Below are 24,482 nucleotides of genomic sequence, written 5' to 3'. Positions count from 1 at the left end.
TTCCATTGGAAACAGGATCTGGTGCTCAGTGTGATCTATGGGGGGAAAGAGCATTGCACAAATCACTACACAACAAAGGTGCTACACACTTTAAATATTAAAATTTTAATAGAAATGGTCTCCTAGGAGTAGAGAATTCCCTTTAGATTTGGCTGATAGAACACCATAGACTACGTGGTTTAAACAACAGAAATGTATTTCTCACAGTTCCGAAGCTGGAAGTCCCAAGATCCGGGAGCCAGCACAGTCAAGTTCTTCCAGGCTGCAGACAACTTCTCAGTGTATCTTCACATGGCAGAGAGCAGAGAGAGGAAGCAGGCTTGAGTGACTCTTATAAAGACATGAGTCCTATTCATGAGGACTCCACCCTCATGACCTCATCTCATCCTGATTACCTCCCAGAGGCCCTGTTTCCTAATACCATCATATGGGGATAGTGTTCAACATATGAAATGCTGGAGAGACACGAACATTCAGTCCATAAATGAACAAATACAGTTAAATATGGAAGGGATTTAATTACTATGTCATAAAAGCGAACAACAACAAAAGAATACTACATGTACTATGTATTTTATTAGTTATGTATCCATACAGGAATGTGTGTGTCTTTGTGCTGTGGAAAATCTGTGGTCCTTTTTTTCTCTCAGGTGCGTTCTCTTTTTTAAACAATACAAATCGAAAAGCCTAAATTTTTCTTCAGAAAACAATTGTTTCAGAACAAGGAGGGTTACATTCAAAATATTTCATGATACATTATAAAATATAAAAACAAAACTAAAACTTTCATTAAGAGCATCAGAGTGTTCAAAGCATTTCATCTCATCAAAATAATTACACCTATTAGTCTGAGCTAGATATTGAAAAGCATAAGCTCACTTATTTTTGTAAGTTAACCTCATTCAGTTTCTTAGAAATTTACTTTGGTCTCACGAGTTAGAATTAAGTCATAGATTGCTATACCGTATTCATTTGGATGCATCAGAATAAAAATGACATGTAGATACATTTGATCTCCCTAAAGGGATTGATTAAAATCAATCAAAACCACATACGTGAGGTTTTTATTACACCACATCAGATATCATGGGCCCTGTAACTTTTCTTCAGGTCCATATCACCCACGAGTAATTTTCCTGACCATGAAAACTTGGCAAAACTACAATCGAGACAACAGTATCGGTCACGCAGGGAATTAGAGGTGAGTGAAAACTAGGAATATTCACGAATGAGGGAAGACTTCAAAAGTGAAATATCATGTCCAAAACAATACTGTGGCCAATTTAAAAAAAGTATATTTATGTACAGAAAAAAGTTCTTAAAGCGAAAAACAATTTCAAAGATATTCATGTTTATTGTTTTAAATTTAAATAGAAAAAAATGCATTAGATACAATGTTTGCATTTTAATGATCCCAGAGTTTAGCTCCAACATATTTATCTTAAAATATAAGTATCTATGATCAAATTTTATAGAAATTTAAATGCTTATTCTTTTAAATACTCATCCTCTAGTGGAAAATCAAAACCTGAATTATTCCAGAATATTACGCTCACATATCAATTTTGTTTTAACAAGCAAAGGAGGTTTATTACCATGAATAGTTAAGTTTAGCTTTGAGAAGCAAGAGAAGTTTGCTTTAAGGTCATTAAAAATCATTTCCGGGGCATCTGGGTGGCTCAGCCAGTTGGGCCTCCAACTTCAGCTCAGGTCATGATCTCACAGTTTGCGAGTTCAAGCCCTGTGTTGGGCTCTGTGCTGACAGCTCAGAGCCTGGAGCCTGGTTTGGATTCTGTGTCTCCCTCTCTCTCTGCCCCTTCCCTGCTCATGCTCTGGCTCTCTCTTTCTCAAAAATAAACATTAGGGGCGCCTGGGTGGCGCAGTCGGTTAAGCGTCCGACTTCAGCCAGGTCACGATCTCGCGGTCCGTGAGTTCGAGCCCCGCGTCAGGCTCTGGGCTGATGGCTCAGAGCCTGGAGCCTGTTTCCGATTCTGTGTCTCCCTCTCTCTCTCTGCCCCTCCCCCGTTCATGCTCTGTCTCTCTCTGTCCCAAAAATAAATAAAAAACGTTGAAAAAAAAAAATTAAAAAAAAAAAATAAAAAAAAAAAATAAACATTAAAAAAAAATAATTTCCTAATGAATTATTTTAAAATACAAAGCCAATATTTCCCTCTTTTTAAAACAAATGTGTAAAAACCTGGGGATTAAAGAGTATACATATCATGATGAAAAAAATAAATAAAATGATAAAAAAAACAAATTTGCAAAAATAAAATCATAATGACTATGTAATACTCTTACATAAAATAAAATCATAAATTTCACGGGTCAAATGTGATTTCTATAAGCTCAAAAAGTGTGTACTTTGTAAGAAAACTGTCTTCCCATGTAATCAAAACACCTGTACCTCTTGACAAATTTTAAACTGTTTAAACTATCGCACTTTATTATTTGCTATTCTGATTGAGCAAGAATAATGAAGCTCAAAGGGTAACAAATTTAGTTTTCATGATGATAAAATATGCATTATTATTTTTCTATACTCCCAGAATGAGGAATACTTTTAATTGTGCAACTACACAATTTAAAATTATTCAAAGAGCAAGCAGATAAGATTTTTTTTCCTGTTTGTGCAACACTACAATTGAAAAACCAAACAGAGTATTTTTTTCTTCTTCAGTTCTCAACATTTGTAACATAACATTGTTAAGGATCTTTCATCATTAAAGAATAAACAAGAGGACAAGTTAACCTCCTGTTTACTATGTCCATTCAATGTCTTATAGCATCAAGTATGACTTTACCTGAAGACTAGATTTTGGATTCATTTTCCAATAAAACTCCCTGAAAGTTATAAAACTCTATCTCATCAACCAACAATAACTTTACATATCTAGAAATATGAAAGTTCTGATTGATTGTATATTTGAACTAGAAAACGGTATACATAATCAGTAAAATGAAAACATACATGTTCCACTTTATGAGCACACATCCGCATGGATGGAATACCGCATACTGCTCACAAATACAACAGAGTAAAAGAGAATATGTCAGTCAAAGGTTAACTGCAATAATATTTATTTCTTGCTATTATAATTTCCTTTCCTTCCCTTAAAGGGAAGTGTTTTCTATTGACTGTGTTATCACAGATTTAATCCAGGTTTCTTATCTGATTCCAGTGACACCTGATATATACAAAAGGGGAAAACCACATAGCTCTGGTTGTCAGCCAAAAAATATCAGTAAAAGACACTCTGGTCAACCCTGGCCTAATGGAAATATAAATGATAGATGATGATTCAGTTTAAGATGGTGAAATAAAAGCATTTATAATTTACTGCTCTCCAGTGAAATACTTCCAAAAATAACATAAATAATAAAAAAAAATGAAAAAAAAAGAAAATGAAACCACATGCGTAATTATAAGTAATTGGCAACAAATTATGATAAATAGCTTTCAAGCAGGGACATATTTTGCACTAACAGGAGAAAAGACATTCACTGGCACATATCTTGGATAGAATGTAGATTACACAAAGTGTCATAGTTCTGAGACATTCTTCAAAGACTGTTTGAAGCCTCCGTGAGATGGAAAGTGGACAGGCAAGAGAAAAACAAAATCTGTCTTCAGAGAATTCCAATTATATGTCTCCAAATGGTGGAATATGGGGATAAGGAAAAAAATGCTGACAGACTACATTTGATAGTTGTGAAACAGCCTGCTGGATAATCCAGACGACTAGCATTTAAGTGTGAGATGGGAGGGAGAGGAGACAATCACTAGAGGGCTAACAACACAGAGAAAGTAAAACTGAGGGAGTTTTACATTGTGAGCCACGTGGAGCACCGAATGTCAAAAATAGAGAAAAATATGGTCGCTGGGCAGAAACTAAAACAGATTTGGGGAGGTGGGCTTGAAACCTGAAACTTAAATAGCTACTGTGGGCTGCTCTGATTCATTCTCCCACCACTGCCCACATAGAGTTCAGTAAATAGCTGGCTTCATTCAGTGATTAATAGAAAGAAATCAGCCTGAAACATAGGCAAAGGAAGCAAAAGCGCAATGAAAAAGCAAAGGAAGTTTATACCAGAGGACATTTTTTTTTTCAGGAAACAGAGGAAAAGTTTATATAAGCACTTATTTATAGTCTCAAATAAATTATAGGCATGATCCCATTAATATTAGAGTGAAAAGCTCAAAGAAAAGATACATTTTAATAGATTGTAAAAGTAGTAGAAAGAAATGAAAAAATGAAATGGCACAGACCAAGAAAGCAATGGAAAAAATAAAACCATTATGAAGTTAAAAATTACATAAGAGGTCACAAAATAGAACAAACACAACTGAATACTCACTTGGGTTAGGGTTGACAAAAGTTGACAACAAATTTAAAAATTCAAAATTGATTATAAAGAATATTATAAATAGTTATACAGGCAAAAGAGATTTAACACAATTAGCATTTGGAAAGAAAAATTACTTAGACACACTATAGGAAAAAAACTTTCCTGAAATAAAGACTGAAATGTGGAATAAAAAGACATGCGTTGCTTGATTCAACACTAAGTTTCAACAAACTCTCCAGTTTTACCCTAGTTTTTTCCATCTTATATTTAGATAACATAAATTGAATGGTTTTTAAATTATTTAACAACTTTCACATGTGAAATATTTGACTCCTAAATTTATGAAATTCTGTCTTTTGATCACTCTATTCTTCTATACAAACACGTATCTCTACAGAAGTAGCTGGCATGATATTCATGAAATATTAACACTTTCTTGGTGGTGGAAATGTTGAGACTGTACATTTCTGCAATGCCTGCCTGCACTTTTAACAATTATGTATCATTTCCACAAATGACAATGAAGTCATTGGGATTTAAAAAAAGAAATGAAATGCAAAGATGAACTGAGAGAGAAAAGAAAAATGAGACTTCTCAATTCTTGTACTATTGCCAGATTCATGGCCCTTCTTTCCACAGCTCGTACAGCAATCAAGTGATTTCTCTAAAATAGAAGCCTGGCATATTCATTTTCATCTTATTATACTGCAAGATTTTCAATAAATTGCCACTAATCCAGGATCAAACCCGATCTGTTTAATTTACACAAAACTCTCTAATCCAGTCCCAACAGGTCTTTCCTACATGAACATCTTTCACTTCCCTTAACTCACCTTCTTCCTACTACCTGGAACCACTTGTGGTAAGAGTTCCTCATGTTTCAGGTGGTGGGAAAAAATGTGCTGTTTGTTTGTTTGTTTGTTTGTTTGTAGAAGTAGGCAAAAGGGCTGGAACTCCAAATTTCTCCACACAATTCAGTTCAATATCATCTCTGTGAAGCCTTCCCTGCCATCACTCTTTTTTCCACACTATAAACCAAGTTAAAAAATTATGTGCATCCTTTTCCACCCTCTGTATCAGCACCATGCTGCACAATAGTAAAGCCTGATGCAAAAGAAAAAAATATTAATACTGATCCTATATTTACTTAAAATTTGGGTATTTTGTTAATCATAGGTTTTTGCATCAAGTTTGATTTTTTTAAATACTCTTTCAAAACATCATTTATCCTGATTACTGATTTCTATATATTTTTTGTTTCAGGTGAGGGCTCACGCATATCACCCTAGTTTTAGCCCTCCTCTATACTACTGAAGCACTTACTACAATCCATAGCTACTCATCTACACATCTATTATCACTACCAGACTGGGACCACATAAAAGGAAAGGAACCAGTTTCATTTCTCTGTGTATATCTAAAAATTAGCACAGCCCCTAAAATGGAGCAGGAACCCATTTAGCAAAGATGAATAACAACCCAGAAAAGAGAAATGACCGATTTGTTTTTAGTTTTTAAGAGTAAAATCTTCCACAGAGAAAAAAATATCTAATCTAAATGGAGAGGGGTTTGTTTGTTTTGTTTTTGTTCTTTTTTTAAGGTCAGGGAACTGTAGTTTAATTCAAGTCATGAACTTGGAGTAATTAAGCAGTGAAACCAAATCAGCTTCTCTTCCCCCATAAACATCTATTTGTGGCACAAAGTATTGAGTGTACCTATTCTAATATATTGAGTGTAATCCATTCTAAGAATATGCCTGTATTTAGTGTACTATGAGAAGCAGAAAATATTAAAATTAGAAGAAAGCTTAGATATTATTTAATCCTCCCATTCTCTTATACATAAGGAATCAAGCCTAGCAAGGTTAAGTGACTCGTTTAAAACCACAATAGAGTCAGAATTTGAAATTAGGTCATCCATTTCTCCACCCGGTGTTTTTTCACTGGAGGTTTTTTTCACAAATCTAGAAGAGGGGACCATTGGAAAATGGGAGAGTGGGGAGTGGGGATTTTTTTCTGGGTCAGGCAGAATTGACCAGTTCATGGGTAAAATAAGTCACAAGCAAATATCATACTTACTGCTTGAACCATGGTCACTGCTAAGGTGATGTGGTTGAAAAATGACCTTTCAAAGTTAATTCCAGCTCCTTGCTGTAGTCTTTGTCACTGGCTTCTCTATGATTCATTTCCATCGGTAAGAGAGTGACTCTACTTTCTGCCTACTCTAATTCAAGGTTTGTGGGGTCCAATTTAAAATATACACTGTTCAAATACTCTGTATATTAACAAGGGCAAGTCATTTTTAGCTGCAGATTAATCATATAAATATATTATTATACCTAGTCATGCCTGGAGTAAATTGGAAGTAATTATGTAGGAGTTAGTAACCAACTTGGAGTTGAAAGCTAGAAAACAGATACTGGTTCTGAATAAGAAAATTCTGAATTTCATCTTTAAAAGATAGAGCCATACAAAGTCACCATTCTGAGCCAGAATTTTTCACAAATTACCAAGACTCTGAGCTCTCCTAATGACTCTTGCAAGATTTGCTCAGGGTGAAAAGTGACTGGTCCTTCATAAAAGTGTTTTGTTTAATGTAGCTATGAGTTATTAGAGAGATAGGAATGATGAGCAAAATAAAATATTTAGCTATGACTTAATTTGATGAAATGCAGTTAGGGAAAATAAAATATGCATTATTATTATTGTTATTGTTATGAACATTGTGTACAAATGAAATAATCCCTTTTTGTACTAATCATTAGACTTCCTTTCTGATCAATTTATTCTTCAAGTTAACAATTAAGAATCCTTGGTTAGGGGTGCCTGGGTGGCTCAGTCGGTGAAGCGTCCAACTTCAGCTCGGGTCATGATCTGACAGCTTGGGCTCTGTGCTGACAGCTTGGAACCTGGACCCTGCTTTGGATTCTGTGTCTTCTTCTTTCTCTTCCCCTCCCCTGCTCCTTCTCTGTCTCTCAAAAATAAGTAAACATTAAAAAATTAAAAAAAAAAAGTAATCCTTGGTTAATTTTGCCCTTTCTCTTTGTTGGGCCACCTGACTTGCCCTAAAATCTTCTTCACAAACAAAGAAAAAAAACCATAGGCTCACCTGGATCCCTTGTCTACAAATCTAATATCATTGATTTTTATCCCTTTAAAATCTGTAAAATTTATAGAAGAATTTCTTTTTTAAAAAGGAAGCCAATAAGATATTTCTTAAGAATAGGCCAATGAATAAGTAAGGAGTATATTCTTCACTAAAGAAATAAGGTCTTTTCATTGGAATAATAAACAATCAGAGCTTCCAACCACAATTTCAAGAATTGTCCTCAAGGCTAGAAATTTACTTACATTCATAAAATAATTTGTGATAAGCTTTTTTATACAAGTACTCTTCATTAAATATTTACATATGTACAAATTTTATTTGGCCTCATATTACTGGTATCAATTTATAAATGAGGGCTTGGATTGGATGAATTCTAAAGCATCTTTCAGCCTTAAAATTGTTAGTGATTCTAGGATATACCTAGAGTGATAGCAAAAAAAGGTATCCTCAGATATGACTCACAATATTTGGCATTTGCACATTTTACAGTTCTCATATACAATCATTCCAAGGCAATGTAATAACTGAAAGACTAATGTCAATTAATTAATATTTCTTTTCTAAAAATAAGAGATTTTGCTTGGAAAGTGGCCATTTTTATCAAAATGTTCCCCCAAACATCCAGAATACATTCATTCACACAACCTAGATCAGGAAAAAAAGAAGAATAGAAGAAAAATCTGGAAGCAACAAAACAAAAAACTAGACCTAGATTTAGTGTCATAAGACAGCTGCAAGAATTTAATTAAGTTGTTAAGCCTACCTAATGAAAAAGAAAAGTCAGTACATGAAAATCCTGATAAATTGCATTAACAGAGTCAGCAGAATCCTACCCCTTGGCTATGAGTTTTCTTCTTTACTCCATTCCTCGGCTACTCTTTTAATTTTAAAATACTCACCCTAGTTGTGATACTGTACAAAACTTGCCCCCCCAAAACACTAAACTTCCCAGAAATACAAAACTACAGACACAAAAACTTCCCAGAAGATTAGCATTTCACCAGCCAAAATAGATCTATGTTTGGAAAAGCATCTAAAAGGCCTTGTATTGAGTTCCTAATTGTGATGATTCTGATCAAATTCTATCCTACTATTCTGATCAAATTTGAGACAGATAATTTATAGGATCTTACAGTGCCCAGATTTTTATTCTCTGGTAGGCAGTGCTTCTTACTTAGAGAACCATCTGTACACATTTTCATATATTTTGAAGTCAATTGCTAAGGTTGTGCTAACGTGTTACCCTCTATCGGTATAGGAGAAACAGATGTTTTCAATATGTTGTCAGACTCTAAATAAATTTCTTCCATTAAAGAATGCAATGTTCTCTGCTAGTTTATGGTTCGTTAGCATGCATTGACTGTTCTACTATTCAAGTAATATCATAGGTTAAGGTGAAAGAGCTTTCCTAGAGAGACAGTGTCTAGCATAGTGCATGGAACACAGTAGGCTCTGAATAACTATATGTTGAAATAATACATAACTGAATGAACTACTGTCAAAAAGAATTCATACAAGGAGTTAAACTTTGGCTCAAAGCACAGATTTTTCAAGTCAAGTGTTTTAAGTCCTGTTTGACCAACATAAGACAGGGAACATGTCTTCGCTGGCCTTTGTTTTTGTTTTTTGACGCAGCAGAGGTTTCACTCTATTAGTCAGTATTTGTTTTGTTCCATTTTCCTTTTAAAAAATGTTTCATGTAACAGAGAAAGTCCTTTTCTTGCTGATACTAGAAGAATCTCCAAAGGTCACCGCATAGGATATCCAATAAACAATTCTGATTAAGGGCAGCGCCACTGGGAAATTTAGGGTTGTTGGTTGATATTCATAGTGTATATTTAAAAATGTCATAGTCTATTTTCAAATTCCAATGCATAAATATGAACCATGTATCTCTAATAGCCCTATTTCTCTTGTCCCAACTTTCCAGGATGGTCTGTATTTCATCTAATTTGAATGCTGAATTGATTCTATTCAAATCATTTTTCTGAAATGAAAGATGGCTCACTCTCTCTTCACTGAGGGATGGATTAACTTTCCCAATAACTGGCTTGGATTGTTTTTGAATGTAAAAATTACATAGGCTTTTTATTTTAATAAAGAATAATGGTTTATCTTTAAAAACATGTAAAAAGGCATTCTGTATTAAGGTCATCATCTTTTAGGAAACTATTCTAGCAACAAAATTACATTAGACTTTCTGATTTCTCCATAGTGTCCTTAGATAAATAAACAACCCAATAGACCATGTTAAATGCCCCGAATGTTACTGGAAAGAGAATACGGGCATATTTGTCTATTTTGCTTGTGCCAGACCCAGACGGCGGCGGGGCAGAAGGAGGAGTAGTTGCTGACAACTTCCCAGAAGCCCCTGTGGTATTAACAGTGGTCTTAATTCGCTCCAGTCTTGATCCAAACACACGCTGGGTAGAAGCAGGTCCAGCAGAAGCCTGTTGGGGCACATCCCCAGTTCTCCCAGGAGTAGAGGGAGGAGCAGAGAGAGGTGCTCTTGCAGCAGATATTGTTTCGGCTGCATTCGCATGGCTGAATGGGTTTGGACTGGAAGCTAAGTAAGACTGCGATGTGCCTTCAGAAGATCCTGGAATAACTGTGGAGGATCTGCTCGAATGGTTTCCCACCTCAGTTCTGTTGCCGACATCAGATTCAGAGTGAACCAAGGCATTTGTTCTTTTTCTCATATTCAGATTGGCATTTGTGTTCTGAAAAGGTATATTAAAAATTACAATGATTATGTCATTCTATGTAAATTAATACAAAATTAAAGGGAACAAATAATTAAAATTAGTTGTTTCTATGATATAAATGTTTACTCATATACGATATCCATTCAGCTTACTGTAAAAGCTTAAAAATACCTAAGAAAAAAAAACATGAATACATTTGAAAGTGAATCAAAAATCTTCTATTTCAAAATATTTCCATTCTTATAAATGGTCAGAAGTTAAATCTATAGAAAGATTTGGCTATTAGAGCTCTAAACTAGAGTTATGCTTGATTTTATTTGAGAAGTTCATGAAGATAGCGATACTACTTTCTTCAGTTTTACTGTAAATGATATTTTGTGATAGGTTGTATACACTTCAATGAGTTTTATATATATGACTGTTTTATAAACAGCAAGAACTGTACTTACTCTTGTGCACAGAAAAACAATAACAACCATATATATGTGCATGACATTCCTTGAAAAAAGGAAACTCCAAAAGCTTAAATTTCCAAATCCCTGAAATTTATTTTCATAATCTTACATGGATGCACACACATCATTATAAAATCTGGAAGGCCTAATGCATTTTATTTTTTCACCACAATAATGAATATACAAAGGAACACTAGTTTTAAACAAAATTTTATATTAGACATATAAACAGCATCACCATATCATTGCATAAATATCTGAATTCAAACTATTTACCAATAAAGAGTATTTAAATCAAAATGGAACTCATCCATTTATTTTCTCATCCCTTTATTTTATGTGTAGAACAAGACTATATTTGAATAAAGATGCATGATAAAGTTTAAAATTAATTCTCCTTATATTCTGACAGGCACGATAAGTAACTGGATAGCCAACTATAGACTGTCCATGCTAATGAAGGAAAATAATTGCTCAAATGATTCCCAAAATAGTCATGTCTGTCTTTAGAATATACCATGAGTTTTTTGCAAAAATGTTTCCTCTTTAATTATGTTTATTCTAAGCTACATTAAGGGTATACTGTAATTACTTTCTATACCTTCTCCTCTTACCATTTTATGAAATAGGTGGTGAGTGAAAAGAGGAGGAAGGAGAGGTGAGAGAGAGACGAAGAAGAGCAGCTCACAGGTGGGTGATTAGAAGGAGACAGCATACAAGAAATGTCACAGATAATATCACATACAATTGACTGAGAGCTCATTTTACGGAGAAATGTTTATTCTACAAATAGAATCCTTTTTCAATACCACACCCATCAAGTAGGTTGAATGTGTTTAATCCATATGTAATATATTTGTGAATTATGACTGCGAATTTGCTAAGTAGAGAAAGAGTAAAAGCCTCACAAAATGTAGAGTCAAAGATCTGAGAGGTTTACAAAGTATTCTTCATGTCAGGCTGGAGTATTCTTCTAAGCAGGTCGCAGTCAAACTCATGAGAAATTGTAGTCTAACACATGACACCTAATTTTGGTGGAGAAAATTGAAACCAAAATCGACATCAACATAAAAGCTAAAGATACCAGGGGAGCCTGAGTGGCTCAGTCGGTTAAGTGTCCACCTCTTAGTTTCGGCTCAGTCACAATCCCATGGTTTCATGAGTTTGAGCCCCTCATGGGGCTCTGTACTGACAGTGCGGAGTCTGCTTGGGATTCTCTCTTTCTCCTCTTTCTCTGCCCCTCCCCTGCTCATGCTGTCTCTGCCTCTCTCAAAAATAAATAAACTTAAAAAAAAAAAAAGCTGAAGGTATCATTGTTTACCCTGCACTTTTACACTTCTCCTCTACAAAGCACATTGTAAATGTCAATTAATCCTCAGATTTTGAGTCCCTTTTTTTTTTCTTTTTTTTTTTTCTAAATTTTTTTTTCAACGTTTTTTATTTATTTTTGGGACAGAGAGAGACAGAGCATGAACGGGGGAGGGGCAGAGAGAGAGGGAGACACAGAATCGGAAACAGGCTCCAGGCTCCGAGCCATCAGCCCAGAGCCCGACGCGAAGTCCCTTTTTACCTAAAGGAATAATGTTAATTGATTAACATTAACTTTGAAATGTCATACACACAGTGAAGAATATACGGAAGGATAAGTTATATCCACAACATTAAAAGAGCTAACCCTATCATTGACAAGATGCATACCCACACACAATACAATAAAAAATATAACAAAAAGTAAAATATAGTGAAGATCAAACTGTAGTAAAATGCTGAATATATTAAGAAGGGAAGGGAAGAGAGTAAGAAAGGATCAATTAAACAAGCAGGAAAGAAACATATTTTTCAAGTATAATCTGATATTTGCATAATGTCTTCTTCCACCAGAAGTTAGGTTGCCCCAAATCTTTAAAAATTCGTATTAATCCAAAAACTAAATTCTAAGAATTAGAGATTTCTACTTCTGGTCAAAATGGAGTAAGAGGGACTGAATTCACTCTCCTGTATAAATGACAAAAAAAAAAAAAAAAAAAAAAAAAAGAAAAAGAAAAGAAAAGAAAAAGAAAAAAGAAAAGAAAATCTGGGCAAAATATGTGAAACAATTATTTTTTGAAGACTCTGAGCCTTAGACGACATAGAATCATAATCATCAAGAGAGAAGAAACAAACTTGAAAGTGTTTCCATGCTGTGGTAGAGGAGAGGAGAATCCAGGAGAAATCAGACAGATTCCCTGAACTGAGGAGTTGGAGCTGAAAATCTGGGGAAATCAAGATGGCTAGAATTCACAGGAAAAAGTAACAGAGAAGTGTACATAAATACATACATACATAAGTAAGTAAGTAATAAGAGAGAGATAGAACTCCAAAAATCAGAGAGTACCCATTGACTATTTTGCTAAGCACAGATCAGTTTGAGAGTGAAGTACTACCTGGCCATAAAAAGAATGCCCTAAAAGGATGAGAAGAAAGAACCTGAAACACAAAGCCAGAAATAATGCCTGTTCCCACCAGTCAGACCGCAAAATCTCACCATTCATGGAGCGCTTGGTAGAGTACTAAGAATGACCTTGCCTCAGTAATATGGAATAATTAGCCCCAAACCCACAAAACTCTAGTTCTGCTGAATGAATTTTAAAAGTAATACCTGAAAGAATGAAGTCACTTGTAAGTGACTTAGCTGGGCCCCAGAAGAAAGTGCAAGAACATTTATAGGATTCTGTCTTCTTTCCCTCCAGATCAGTACCTTTCTGGAACTTCCTGAAATCCCAAATGTGAATCATGTTCTGTATCTTTGATTAAATACAAAAACTGCACCAATTTTTCCTCCTTCTCCATAGTCATGCCCCATGTGATATGAATTTCCCATTCCTCCCCCATCAAGAGATGGAGTTTATTTCCCCCACAGTCTTCCTTATAACTTTTTCTGGCCAACAGTATGTCTCAGAAATGATGGTGTGCCATTTCTGTCTTAGCCTTAAGACTTCTTGCTTCCACTCTCTTTCAAAACACTGTCATCAACACCACTTGTCAACAACAAGCTAGGACTAGACTGCTGAAAAGATCCTTTGGAGCAGAGCCAGTCACCCCAGTGAGGCTAGCCCAGGTCATCCAACAGCTAGATGACCACTAGACACATGAATTTTCCCAGCTGAGAAAGGATGAACTGCCAACAAAGCCTAATAAAGATCAACAGAACTTTTCAATTAACTCACAGGCCTGAGATTAAAAGATAATGTTTACGTATGCCACTGAAATTTTGTACTTATTTTTTATGCAGTATTATTGTGGCACTAGATAACATGCTTAGACCAATTAAATCAAGGGTCCTAATATAAGATATTGCCAAACTTCTAGTGAGGAGAACTTCTCAGACATTCTGGGATAAGTGGAAGGCCAACCTACCCAGAATTCATCAAAGACCATTAGGGGGCCCTGTTGCCTAACTACAGACACCAGCTAAAGGACCAAGATATTTTGCCCTTTATAATCCCATTCTTAAAAACAACTGTATTTTAAAACTGGGAGAAATTCTAAAATTGCAGTTCCTCATTTTACAGTAGAAGACAGTAGAGCAGAGAGATTATAACTTGCTGGAAGTCATACAGTAAGTGACTTACTGAAGTGTTTTTACCATGTTGTACAGCCCCTCAATAAACAAATGTGGAGGCATTAAAAACTTAATAAACTACACCTATGTATTTGAGTCAGTTAAGTACTTGTAATAGCCAATAACATTGTTAAAAATTTATTCAAGACTTAGGGGTGCCTGGGTGGCTCAGTGGGTTAAGCATCTGACTCTTGGTTTCAGTTCAAGTCATGATCTCACAGTTCCTGGGTTCAAGTCTTTGTCGGGCTCCACGCTGACAGTGCGAAACCTGCTTGGGATTCTCTCTCTCTCCCTCTCTCTACCCCTCCCTGGCTCGCTCTCTCTCTCTCTCTCTCTCTGTCTCTCAAAATAAATAAATGAACTTAAAAAAATACTTATTCAAGACTTGGAAATCAGAAAGGACTACAGCATATTCTTTCAATGTCATATGGAGCATTGTTTAATAAGCCCACCCAAGGATTATTAAGCATGTAGGGGAATTTACTTGACTTTGATTTTGCTGTGTAATATTGGATTCAAGTGCAAACACTGTGGACTTTAACTTGTAGACTCCAGTCCAGTAGAAAAGATCACTGTTGTAGACTCCAGTCCAGTAGAAAAGATCACTGTTGCCCGGTAGGATATTAATTACTTCTATATCTAACCTGGTATTTATCCTAGCACTCTTTTTCTTTAAAGTGACTACTTTTAGTCCTTAAAAAGATTTCAAACCAGTTTTACTATTTATGTGGTTCCCTTATTAATTAATGAGTTGGACAAAACTTTGACAGATGTCCATTTCATATTTGTATGAGTTCTATTTTCAATGGTTTAAAAATTATATTCAGACCACATATACTATTATATTCTCATGACATCTACTATAAATATCACAGAAATTAAGCATAGACTTGAAGAATATGCCTAGAAAAAAAGAACTGACCCAAAGCAAAAGAGATAGGATCAGTCTAAAGTGACTGGAAAAAAAGAATCATAAACACAAGTAGACATTTAACTGATACCACCACTCACCAATCTGGTTCTTCACCCACATTCAAACCACCCTGTTCCAGGAGAAGCTAAGAGTACTGTTTTATTCCTCACCCAAGTGTAGGTATTTATCTGAAGGATACAAAAATGCTGATTGGAAGGGGCACATGCACCCCAATGTTTATGTCAACAATAGCCAAATTATGGAAATAGCCCAAATTTCCAGGGACTGGTGAAGGATAAAGAAAATGTGGTATATATATACACAATGGAATACTACTTGGTGATTAAAAAGAATGAAATCTTGCCATTTGCAACAATGTGGATGGAACTAGAGGGTATTAGGCTAAGCAAAATAAGTCAGAGAAAGACAGATATCATAGGATTTCACTCATATGTGGAATTTGAGAAACACAACAGATGAACATAGGGGAAAGGAAGGAAAAATAAGATAAAACCAGAGGGGGAGGCAGACCATAAGAGACTGGAGGGGAGGTGGGGGGGGGGTGGGCTAAATGGGTGATGGGCTTTAAGGAGAGCACTTTTTGGGATGCGCACTGGGTGTCATAATGAAGAGATGAATCGCTGGGTTCTACTCCTGAAGCCAAAACTACACAGTTAGTTAGTGTTAACTAACTTGAATTTAAATTAAAAAACAAATAGAAAAAAGAATCAAAGAAGCAAGAGACTTTATGAAAATGGAGGGAGCAGCAGGAAGTGTGCCACTAGGATTACCACTCCAAAACAAAGATCAAATCTTTCTTTTTTTTCTCGGTTTAAAAGTATTAGTGAGCTTTTAGAGTATAAAGACTACCTTATTAATCACTGTAGGCAAATGCACACAGCAGGCACCTACTTCATTTTTTAATAATTTTTATTGAACTGGATATGTTACAGAATCAGGATTCTTTTCAAATTAAAGTAATTGAAGGAAAAGTATCAAAAATGTTCTGACCTCCAGATTATCATTCCATTGCTTACGGAGCAGATTTCTAGACTATAGCAGATACTGCGTAAGGTGCATGTCACCCTGACGCAACCCCAGGTCTGATTAAGAATGCCTAAGGTGTCTCAATATTCATATATCAGAACACACATAAAGGAAAGCAGAATTAGACTCATTTGGGGCTTAAATCTTCGCTTTCTGCCAAGTACCCAAATGATACTCAAGTTATTTTGTACCGATTCTCATGGTCTACTATGTAAAAAGTAGTTGTCATTTTCCATGATGACAAACCACAAAAAGAGTGAGAAGTCAACTGACCTACCTGGCACCGGATTCACCAGGAATACTATTCACACAGTCTTCGAACTTTGGAACAACTAACGTGTCAGAGTGATGTAAGGTTGAGACTTGAGTGGCCTCATCACTGTTCAGTCAGTATTCAGCAGACACACAGTGGTTGCAAACAAGAAAGCACCTAGGCTTCATCTGAATTTTTAAAAATGGTTTAGCTTGAAATCATTTTGTCATTAGTCACAACAGCCCAAAGCAAGGAAACTGGTGGGACAGAGATGCGAGGTAGCAGACTCAAACGTTTCCAACAAATTCAAGCAGCAACAGGCAAACAGGAGCAAATCCAAGCCATTCATCAATCATGACTGTGATCTGACACGATTTCTAGAGAAGTATTATCAACTGCAGAAAGAAAATTCATCTCAATGTATTACTCTAGCAGCAATGAGATAAAGTGACCAAGGCGAGCTTTGCAGAAGACACGCTACATTCATATGGCTCGCTTGAGAAGCTAATGAAGTTTAATAAAATGTAATTTAACCCTTCTAAATTAAACAAGGCTAGTAATGAACATGTTTATCTTCCAGAATATCAATGAGTCAAATATTTTTTAAAAAATCCAATAATGGAAAGACATTTATTCCAGGCCATCTGACAGGGCTGCAGGGGTGAGCCACATATCTTATTTAATAAGGAAATAAACAAGTATGGTAGAGAAGCTGAAACTGAACTCCAAGGTAATGATTTACTGAGGACTATCATTAGCGTTTTTAGAAAATGCTGCTGCGTAGAAATGAAAAACATCCCCTCCAAACAAACATGCTAAATATTTCATAAATAGTTCCCAGGGGACTCTATCATACATTGAACAGCAAAATGCAGAAATGAAAATGCTGAGCACTCTATTTATTGTATTTCATTTTCTCCCCATGTTAGCATTTAATTCAATGTTTGTATTTCCATAAGCTATGGAAATACTGCTTTCAATATCAGGCACTGGGATAAAGAAAAAAAAATTATGTCTTCAATTTGAAATTACCAGAGAACAAGAGCTTAAAGGATTCATTCATTTTCTCTTTACATATTTAGACGTTGAAAGTTTAAAATATTAGGATTTCTCGAAGACATGCAAGGTGGTGGTTACTTTTATTTCCTAGTGATTCCCAGTGCTTCTTCCTATTTGTCAAGATTTGTCTATTAAATATATTGCTCTAGCAGAGGAAATCTCTTTGCCGGAGATTTCACTACTCAGAGCAGAAGTTCTCAGCTTGATCAAGTGGACTTGACCAGAACTGCTAACTGGAATTGCTTCAGAAGGTGCATCCACCAATGCTCCCAACATAACCCTAGAGAGGGTAGAGGGCAAAGGACACTCCACTCATTTTATCCAAATGCAAACACTAACCTGCATGAATTTTTTCTTGCTCGTTAACGAGAAGCAGCATTATAGTCATTCTAAATGTTTATAAGAATAATCTGGGAGCTAGTTAAAAACTCAGATCATATTTGCAGAAAGTCTTATTTGTTCGTTATGTTATTGCCGATCATCAGAGATCAGAAATTGGGAAACACTTGCTAAATAATTAGGACTGTGTGCCTCTGAAATCAGACAGACCTGGACACAAGCACTGAATTTGCCATTTGCTAGCGTTGAGATATCTGGCAAGTTACTTAACCTCTCAAAACCTCAAGATCTTTGCCAACACGGGAGTTATAATGGTACCTTCCTTATAATGAATAAATAAAATAATACATGTAAGGCACTTACAATGTCCAGCACCTAGTAGGCATCAAATGAACATTACATAGAAATAGTCCAGGAGAAGGCAGATAATGAGATTGTGGTCCCCACAAGAAGGTATATCACACATAAATAAATCACCACAGTAAATGAACTTTTAGAAGATATTATCTGTATTTCTATAAAAACATGGCCACCATTTCTAGTAACTAGAAAGGTGGGAGAACACTGAAGCAAAGGGCAGTCTGTGGTGTAGGAGAAAGTCATGAAAAGCATGCTGCCGGCTGAAATGAGAAATAAATATGAGGAAATACAAAATGCACTACAAAGTTAAAATACATATTGGACACAGTAAATGTGGAGTATTAACACTATAGTAAATCCCATAATGTATGATGTAAGACAAATATAAAAAGCTCTTCTGGGAAGTAAATGGCAATAGCAAGAATAGCAACAATGGTTAACTTTTGCTGAGTGGTTCTTCTGCAACTGGAGTTCAGCTGACATGCTTTTAACTAATTAGCTACCACAATCATACATCATGCTCCATGCAGGAAAAACTATAGCCACGAGTATTTCAATGTCCAAAAATGATGTGGGGTCCATAAAAGTATTTCTTGTATTATATCAGATCACTGGTCTCTTTCTGGAACTTTCCAAGTATTAGTGAAGTCTGGAAACTAGTGATCAGGGAAACAGCAAAGACTGCTGAACCACTATATTCCAACCTAGAGGAGGATATTCCTACCACACCCACATACACAGAACATTGGCAACCTCGTTTGGCTGGCCCACTTTCTAAATATAATGGAATATTAAAAAGCATTGTATCTGTGGATCTATTGGTCTGGCACCATAGTATCACTCTCTTTCACATCTTATTTTAATTACAGCAGTCAAAAGGACTTTCTTCCACGTTGAAATTGGAGGCAGGAAATGGGGCAGCAAAGGCACCAGACTTGGGATACTAGAGGGCAACAAATGCCAAAGAAGGTAAAATAATCAAAATATTAAGAGGTTTTCATCATTACTGTAGACTGAACGGTGACCCCTCAAAATTCGTATGTTGAAGTCCTAACCACCCACTGTGTGGCTGTATTGGAGACTGAATCTTTAACGAAGTGACCAAGGCTGATTCAGGTCCCAAGGGTCAAGCCCTGATCAGATAACACTGGTATCCTTACAAAAGAAGAAGAGGCACCAGAGAACTCTTTTTCTCTAACAAAAGAGGCTACAACAAGAAGGCAGCCGTCTGCAAGCCAGAAAGAGAGCTCTCACCAAAAACCAAACCTATGGAAACCTTGATCTTGGGTTTTCTAGCCTTTAGAACTATAAGAAAACACATTTCTGCTGTTTAAGCCGATGTTGTTTAAACCTATGTTGTTTTGTTATGATGGCCTAAACAATTATCTAACTTCAATAAAATTCAATTTGAGGCACATATATTTTAAGATTTTTTAAAACAGTGAGTAGTAACTGACCTCATAAGAAAAAAGTAAAACCTAAACAAACTTGCAACTCTCTTTTTAGATATTTTCTTTGTTTCTAGTCTGTTCTCTTCTCTCTTTTACACTGAATATAACTTTCTGAAAATCCCAAATCCTAGATAGAGTCAAGATACAGGACATTCAAAGAAACTGAGATGGCTTTGACAGGAAGGAAGAATTGATTTCTTTGTCATATTCTTAATTTTTCTTGATGAATAAAAATGCTTATATATCTACCACGGATCATCTACAATCTCTTCCTAAACTGTCCTAATTGCCTAGACATAAGATACCTCCATCTTCTCTTCTTTTCAGCTTCTTTTCACTCACATCTGAGGAATTTGGTGGTTAACTGAGGCTTTAAATCTTCTAGTTTGGACTTAGATCCAGATCCTTCTTAAATTATTTATTTATTTATTTATTTATTTATTTATTTATTTATTTAAATTTTTGAGTGATAGAACACAAGCAGGAGAAGGGCAGAGAGAGAGGGAGACACAGAATTCAGGCTCCAGGCTCCCAGCTGTCAGCACAGAGCCCAACGCGGGGCTTGAATCCACGAACTGCGAGATCATGACCTGAGCCAAAGTCAGATGCTTAACCGACTGAGTCACCCAGGCGCCCCAGCTGCAGATCCTTCTTAACTACCCAATACTTCTCCCTAAATATTTTTGCCTCTTTTCATATTATAACTTGAATGTATGACCCTGAAGACCACCTTCTCTCTCTGTGTTGTGGATTTCAGAGCATTTATTTGTTTAAATATTGAAAAAGTGTCATTAATAATATAATTTAGAACCTTTATTTTCCACATTTCCAGATTTCTTTAAACCTTAAAAGTAGAGTTAATTTACATAGATATCCGACAAATCATTGCAAAAGAAATCTCACTACGTTTTTAAATCCCTAACTTGGGTGGCCAAATCAATTTATTTTTTAAAGCATGCTCATCATTCTGTGGAAATGATCTGCTTCAGCTTCAAAATATTCAGAAAATTACATTTGAACTTCAAAATCATTCAGACAATGCTTTTTCTCTTAATGTAGACTTGTTATGATTTGATCATAACAAAATCGTGCTTTGAGAAATAGCCACCCAGAAGGATTCAGGTTCATGCCAACCCTCCGGGAGGCTGATATACCAAGTAGTCTGAGTCACAGTTTTATCTGCGTTAGCAAAGGCAACAGGGGCACTATCCAAAAAGCAATAATTTATCAAGACCAGATTCTCAGTATACTTCCACTGGAAGGAAACATTTCAAAGCTCAAGCATTGTCAGTCACATCCCTTTGTAAAATCATAGCTATGCAGTGTAAGAAAGCCTTTGATGAGCCAAGAACCTTACCTAAAACAGTCTGAGTTTCTTTGCAATATTAGACAATGTTGGCCTATTGAATCTGAACATATATAATAGCTCCAATAGATTTATTTTTAGGAGAAAGAGCTCAAGTGCCATGCTTCAACTCTTGCTGGAAGTGAGTAGTAGAAGATTCACGATTAAGCTCATAAGCAATAAAGGACTTATTAAAAGCATTGATTTACCCCATTATGAATTTGCCTAACGTATATGTATTGAGTGTACTGAGTGTCCAATTTTTCAAGGTATTTTTCCGAGCACTGAGAGTACAGAGGTGAAAAAAATACAGCCCTGGCATCTTCTCTCAGGAATTAAAAAAAAAAAATTATAATAATCAGTAAGTGCTATAAAGGGAAACTAAAGAAATTAGGAAGTGCATTACCTTTCCTGATTGCTGAGAAAGTAACTTTTAGAAAGAGACATAAACTGAAACTTTAGGAATCAGTGAGGTTTAACCAGGTAAGGAAGGAAGGGGAAAGGAAGGAAGTACCTTATGGCAGTGGGGACAAATTCTGAAGATTTCTCTCAGTAGCATAAAGATAAGGAAGGCTGAGAAACTCCCTTGTCATTAAAATTTGAGATCTTTTGAGGATGTTCTAAAATCTTCCTTTTCTTTTCTTACTTTTATATTGTCTTGAAATGGGCAATTAAGGCAATGCTTTACATTCAGGGCTACTCTAACATAAGTAATGTCTAATCTAGTACTTGATAGACAGAGATCATGAATATCCATCAATATCTCTACAATGTATTGAGTGCTTACTAAGGACCCAGTACTACACTAAATGGTTTTCACAAATAACCTCACATATTTCCTGCAATCACCTGTGAGATAGTATTAATAGTCTTATTGTTTCCAATGAGGACACTGAAGCCTAGAAAAGTTAGGTACTTCACTTAAGGTCAGACAAGTGAAGTTAGGTACTTCACTTAAGGTCTAACATGGGTTAGAGTCATGATGTGAATCCCAGACCCACCCACACTTTTAACCACTTCTGGACACTGCCTATAATAGCAAATGCATATGTTAATGGGGTTGAAGGAAAACAGAAAAGAATTTACCTGAAATATGTCCACAACCCAAATCATTATAAATGGCTTGGTTTTTAATTTTATTTACATTTATTTGGTTTCTATCATAAATTAAACACTGTACTATGCTTTGACTCACAAAAAAATCTCTCTGATTAGTCCTGCCTTTCCAGTTTATGTGAAAATTGTTCTAGAGTTTTTACAGATTACTCTCTCTCCCATTCTTCCTTATATTCTTCCTATTCCTTTGATGCTTGGTTGTCATAACATGATTATAGATAGTACTTTGTATCTCTACATTTTGATTTTTTAAATGTTTATTTATTTTTGAGACAGAGAGAGAGAGAGAGCATGAGTGAGGGAGGGGCAGAGAGAGAGGGAGACACAGAATCCAAGGCAGGCTCCAGGCTCCCAGCTGTCAGCACAGAGCCTGACGCAGGGCTCAAACTCATGAGCTGTGAGATCATGACCTGAGCTGAAGTCAGGTGCTTAACCAACTGCCCCTGTAGATTTTGAACTGTTTTAAAATGAACTGCTTTAAAAATGAATCAACATCACCACTCAAAATTTATTAGACTATTTGACACCACTCAAAGGTATTAGACTATCTTCTATATGATGATCTTCTGCAAGACGGAAGCTGTGCCCCAACCTTCTTTGACAAACTTTCTCTTAAGTTGGAATACAGCACTTTCAAAAGACGTTTAAAAATATACTACTCAAATATACGATATGGTAAAATTGAAACATTCTCCCCCCCAGCACATAAGACACTGCAACTGCAACTTTAATTGTAACCCAGATAAGGTATCGACATAAACAGTGGCTCTAGTTCCTGATTTGAGAATGATTTTCCAAACATGTAGTTATCTACAAGTAATTAAAGTTAATGAAGTTCAGCAATTCATGTGCCAAATTAGGTATAAAGTTAATGTGCATACATATGTGTAGGTAGTAGAAAAGGACTCATTAAGCCACCTATTGTGTATGCTCTTATATTTTGAAAATCAATCCATTTCTCTAGTCTTTACGATTGGAAGCACAGCCAATTGGTCATAAAGCATATGTTGAATTATCCTTTTAACACGATTCATTACAAATCTACTCCATCTACAGTAAAACAATGCATTAGGTCAGAACAAATTGATATTCCACCATGACCCTAGTTGGTAGGTCTTACATTGTCAAACAGATGAACCCCCCCCCCCAAACAGCTGAAGCCATTCAGATATTCTCCAGAAATAATTTGACTTGTCCTAAAAGAGTAAGTGCCATGTATGGTTTCCAATGGGGCATTAGCAAAACCATTCAACATCGAACAAGGCTCTCATGTTGAAACAGCTGTTCATCCAAAGTGAACATTTTAAAACTTTCTTGGAGCCTAGATAATCTTACTTGAGCTAGAAAATAAGGTATTAGACTATTTTGCATGTTCTACCACTTTATGACAAGAAAGACAATTTTGCACTTCAGTAAAGGCGGATTGCAAATTTAGCATGAATTGAACCAGTAGCTGAGTTGCAATTTATGGTAAATGGCTCATCAGCACATTAATGTATACCACCAAGATAACCACTTCAACCAAGCAGGCCGGAAACTACATGACCCAAATACCTGGTAGGCAGCAAGAAAAATGTGCCCTTCACACACATCTATAAAATGAATCTTAAAACCAAAAGCTACCAAATATTTATCTTCGTTATCATTCTTGTTGGTAGAACGTTAGTAGTTAAAAACCAAAGGCAGAACCATAGGTTCTAAAAGCAAGTTGATTGAAGTTTCAGATTCTGCCAAATACTACTTATGTGACCTTGGGGGAGTTATTTAGTTCCTCTGGGCTTCCTTCCGATTTCTCTCCTGGGTAAAATGAGGATAATAACGAAAAGTACTTAGAGTTACTGATGGGTAGTGCTGTGAAGCCCTTGACACACTACCTAGAACATAGTAAACAATCAATAATTGTTAAACATTACTATTATATTGTTATCATTTCATATTCTAAGACAGAAGTGCGGATAGTCCCTATGAGGTAAAATATTACAATGCAAGTTTCCATTATTTCTATCCTCAGATATTTGCTATACTTTTTTTCAATAGAACTAAATATTTAATGAAGACTGTAACTAAACACCTCAGAAAGGGTTGGAAATATACGGGAACACTACATTTTGTGCTCTGTTCCAAATTCATCGTATTTCCTATTTCGAGATGCAGACAATCAGCTCCATTCCTTGGAGCAGTGCTAAGAACTAGCAAAAACCCAACTTGCCCAGATCTGGCAATTGTAGGAAGAGACAATTAAAGGCTCCTGTTTAAAAGGGTTCCTTTTGGGCTGATGGATGCTTGCAGAGAGACATAAAATCAGGAATCCTGTGATTTTGTTCTACTGAATTATATTAGTAATTTAAAAAATATTTGCACTTTCCTAACATACAACATA

At 35.7% G+C, this 24,482-nt stretch overlaps 1 protein-coding gene across 3 annotated transcripts in view; it reads right to left on the bottom strand.

The window, feature by feature from the left end:
• Window positions 1-9,546: 9,546 nt before the first annotated feature.
• Window positions 9,547-24,482, bottom strand: part of GABRA4 (gamma-aminobutyric acid type A receptor subunit alpha4) — a 64,895-nt gene continuing 49,959 nt past the window's right edge. For all 3 annotated transcript variants that reach the window (XM_042936468.1, XM_042936469.1, XM_042936467.1), the window contains one exon: window positions 9,547-10,178. In XM_042936468.1, coding sequence (XP_042792402.1) covers window positions 9,645-10,178 — 534 coding nt within the window. In that variant the 3' untranslated portion in view covers window positions 9,547-9,644. The remainder of the gene's footprint in view (window positions 10,179-24,482) is intronic.

Source organism: Panthera leo, chromosome B1 (genome assembly GCF_018350215.1).
Source record: "Panthera leo isolate Ple1 chromosome B1, P.leo_Ple1_pat1.1, whole genome shotgun sequence".
NCBI classification, from domain to species: domain Eukaryota; kingdom Metazoa; phylum Chordata; class Mammalia; order Carnivora; family Felidae; genus Panthera; species Panthera leo.
Note: the sequence above shows the minus strand (reverse complement) of the source record. Positions and strands in the feature narration are given on the sequence as shown.